The 3830-nt window shown below is 37.8% G+C and overlaps 1 protein-coding gene across 1 annotated transcript in view; it reads right to left on the bottom strand.

The window, feature by feature from the left end:
* Positions 1–2967, bottom strand: part of si:ch1073-303d10.1 (protein LBH-like) — a gene marked incomplete in the record, with an annotated part of 4414 nt that extends 1447 nt beyond the window's left edge. The window contains 2 exon segments of the mRNA XM_042215065.1: positions 1022–1100; positions 2710–2967. Of these exon segments, the coding sequence (XP_042070999.1) occupies positions 1022–1100; positions 2710–2735 (105 nt within the window).
* Between the last annotated feature and the right edge of the window lie 863 nt (positions 2968–3830).

Here is a 3830-nt window from a genome sequence, read left to right as displayed (position 1 = left end):
TAGAAAGCTGAACATCCAATAGCAGAGGAGAATGATCAGATATTACAATACCAGAATAGTCGGAAGAATTAACACATGAATTAAGAGTTCTGTCGATGAAAAAATAATCAATCCTGGAATAAGACTGGTGGACCTGAGAGAAAAACGAAAATTTTTTGATTGAAGGGTTGCGAAATCTCCATGGATCAACAAGATCATTCTGTTTCATAAAATCTGAGAATGTTTTAGACATAGATGATTGAGTCAAATTACGAGGACTAGATCGATCCAAAATTGGATCAAAAACACAATTCAGATCACCACCAAGGATCAGCAAATGTGTATTCAGAAAGGGGATGTTACTCAGCAATCTATTAGCGAATTCAGCATCATCAAAATTCGGGGCATATACATTTACCAACAAAACCTTTTTCTGCATTAGGGTACCAGCAACAATGATGTATCTACCATTCCCATCAGCAATAACATCGGTCGAAGAGAATTGAACTTTCTTATTAATGAGAATGGCCACTCCTCTAGCCTTCGAATTAAAATTTGAGTGAAAGACCTGACCTACCCAAGGGCAATATAACCTATAATGATCCTTAATGCGAAGATGAGTCTCCTGTAAAAATGCTATGTCAGAATTTAGACCTTTCAAGTGAGTAAAAACCTTAGATCTCTTAACAGGGTTACCCATAGACAGCATGCATTTTTTATTTCTCTTTGATATTTGGGCTTATTGGGGCCCGATGAATGTAAAAACAAAGAATTACCAGATTTTATTTTTACCTTATTTTTGCTTTTAAGAAATATGAGAGCCACATATGAGGATATTCGTTTAAAATTTTGATAGAACAGTAGCAGTATAATGTCCTCATAAGTGGATATCAGGCCCATGTAGAGCAAAATTGAGTATTTTGGTCTAAATAACCTGAAATGTGATGTCCACATATGTAGACGCCAAGTCCTAGGAGGTTAAGATAACTGTTTTTGTGAACTGGCACTATAAAAATAAAACTGAACTGAATAAAAAACCTACCTGATAGGCTTTGCTTCCTCTCCTCTGAACTGGACACTCCTCCATCTGAGATTCAACTTGAGTGAGAATGGTGTTCATACTACACACACACACACACACACACACACACACACACACACACACACACACACACACACACACACACACACACACACAAGATGTAAGCCAGGGGTGTGATTGCCATTGTTTTACTTCTTTTAGCAACACTGTATTTGGCTTCTAGTAATCTCCTCAGTTCCCGTTCACTTGATAAAGATTTGGTGTTGGTCACCATGCCATCCTCACATTTTGCGCAGGACACAGCCTCCGCAGTGGTGAAACACTCTTCGTGGATAGGGCTTGATCGGGTTACCCTGAACCCTCAGTTAGAGAAAACCTAGGCTGCTGGAGTGTTCCTTCTTTGCTCACATCTGTTTACTCTTTGTGTTTATACATCACTCTGCATTTAATCATTAGTTATTAATAATCTCTGGTTCTCTTCCATAATGTGTCTGTTTTCCTGTCTTCCTCCCCTCACCCCCAACTGCTTGAGGCAGATGACTGCCTCTTCCTGAGGCTGGACTTCTTGCTGTTAAATGGCTTTTCCTTCGCACTGTTGCCAAGTCCTTGCCCAAAGGCGGACCAAGCAGGGAGTCGTTGGGGTTTTCTTCATAGTATTGTAGGGTCTTTACCTTACAGTATAAAGCACCTTGAGGTAACTTTTTCTGTGATTTAGCACTCTATAAATAAAACTGAATGGAAATGAATTACTTTCCGGAATGCGCCTCTCTGAGATATGGTTTTTATTCCTACATGCGTAGCCTCATTGGATGTGAGACATTCCATCATTTCTTTAATCCTGTCACAAATATTTTTGAAACACTTTGGCGACATAGGCTTCAAAATTTCTAAATTGGATTTGAAAGAATATCTAACTCAAGGTATAAAAATCAAAGATAAGATATACATGTCACATTTGTGAAACTGTAGTGTTTATACAAGGTGCTGATGGGCGTTAGTAGACTGGACTGAAATGCGTAAGTATGAAATTTGCATGTTAACTATCAGAGACCTCACACTCTCAAAGTCTAGAGATTTCCAACAGGGTTCTAGGAATGTCCAGCTTAGTTCAAGTTTACAGGAAGCAGTGGACTGAGGAATGATTTACAGGGTTTTTGCAGTAGAGAAAAATCTCAAGTGTATGTATATGGTATACTGTAGGTATACGGAGGGAGACAGCTTCTCCTGCTGAGTTAATCTGCAGCTAATTACTAAGTACAAGCTTGATTAATGCCTCAACCCCATGGAGGGGGGAAGGGTACAAGAACATTTGTTTTCACTACTACTAGTTTTCAAATATATGTGCTGTAATTAACATATTTGTAACAGAAAGACCAGACCTACTCATAAAGACTTTTATGGCATATTACATATAAATAAACATACAATAGGTTTCTGTATATGCATTGCCATTCATTTAGGTCTTTTGAAATACTGGTCAGCAATATTTAGTATAGTCACTGTGTAGTTCAACACAGCTCTATTCCACACATTTATTAAATAATTAATTACTTCATTTGTTGCCAGTTCAGACTGCAGTCACCACAAGGCATTTTCTATTATCATTAAGGTAAAGACCATAACACACAATTCATATCCTCAAACCTTTAGAAAGTGGGTAGGTGGAGTATTTAAATCTTGTAACTTACCTATGTGAGGCAGGAATGCAGTTCATGTTTGGCCCAAAGACTTTGCGCACAAAACTAAAAAGGTATTCCAAGGAAAATGGAAAAACCTACACTAGTTCAGTTAAAAGTTAGTTACTGGGTGCTATCAGTCACTTTCCTGTCCTTCCTGCTAATCACAGGTTCAGTTTCCTCCTCTGGTTCTCTTCCCTTCATTGTCCAACAGTGTCATGTTTAGTGATGCACGCAGCACTTGGCATACACACTGGTGTGCAAACCTCCTTTCCAATCTGACCGTCTCAGTGTCACCTTTAATTACAAACAAAACCTTGATGTTACATGTGCAGCAACACGTGACTTGGCACGTGTTGATTAACAGGTGAGCTGTCCTGGCAGCACACATTCATCCAGTTAGGGAGATTATTTTACATCATAATTAATGCTACAAGCTTACCTCCATATAGCTTCAAATATGTATTAGTCAGCAGAGTTGTTGATGTCATAGTAATAAAATTCCCAGCTAAGGCTGTGGGAACTACTATTATGAGAACAGAATTTAGTTTAAAATCATAAGAACATGTTTCATGTAATTAAACACATGAAACATGTTGGAATTCATTTGAGATAATGTTTTACTAACACCTTAGTAAATATTAATAAATTATGTGAAGCTCAATCATATCACAGGTGTTTTCAGCACCAGTCCACCGAGGGGGTAGTGCTATTCTGCAACAGTGCTATTGTCTATTTAGTGACTTGCCACTGATTATTCTAATTGAATACTTGAATACTTGTATCTGTATGCTTTTAGCAGTCACCAAGGCCCAAACTATTGAAGGCTATGGCACAGTTATATATAGAGTTTTTCTGCACCCAAGTACATTCTAAAATTTACACACATTCGGCGGGGTTGCACATCTCGCCCACAGATACTTTGGCATTACAGTGCCATATGATGAATTCAATGGTTTGGATAGCCCAGTGCTTTTATCAGCAGTGTTGGTCAAGTTACTTGAAAAAAGTAATCAGTAACTAATTACTGATTACCTCCCCAAAAAAGTAATCCCGTTACTTTACTGATTACTTATTTTCAAAAGTAATTAATTACTTAGTTACTTAGTTACTTTTTAAAAACACGATTTACA

This window comes from Haplochromis burtoni, unplaced genomic scaffold (genome assembly GCF_018398535.1).
Source record: "Haplochromis burtoni strain Fernald_Lab_line unplaced genomic scaffold, NCSU_Asbu1 Contig_652, whole genome shotgun sequence".
NCBI lineage: Eukaryota > Metazoa > Chordata > Actinopteri > Cichliformes > Cichlidae > Haplochromis > Haplochromis burtoni.
Note: the sequence above shows the minus strand (reverse complement) of the source record. Positions and strands in the feature narration are given on the sequence as shown.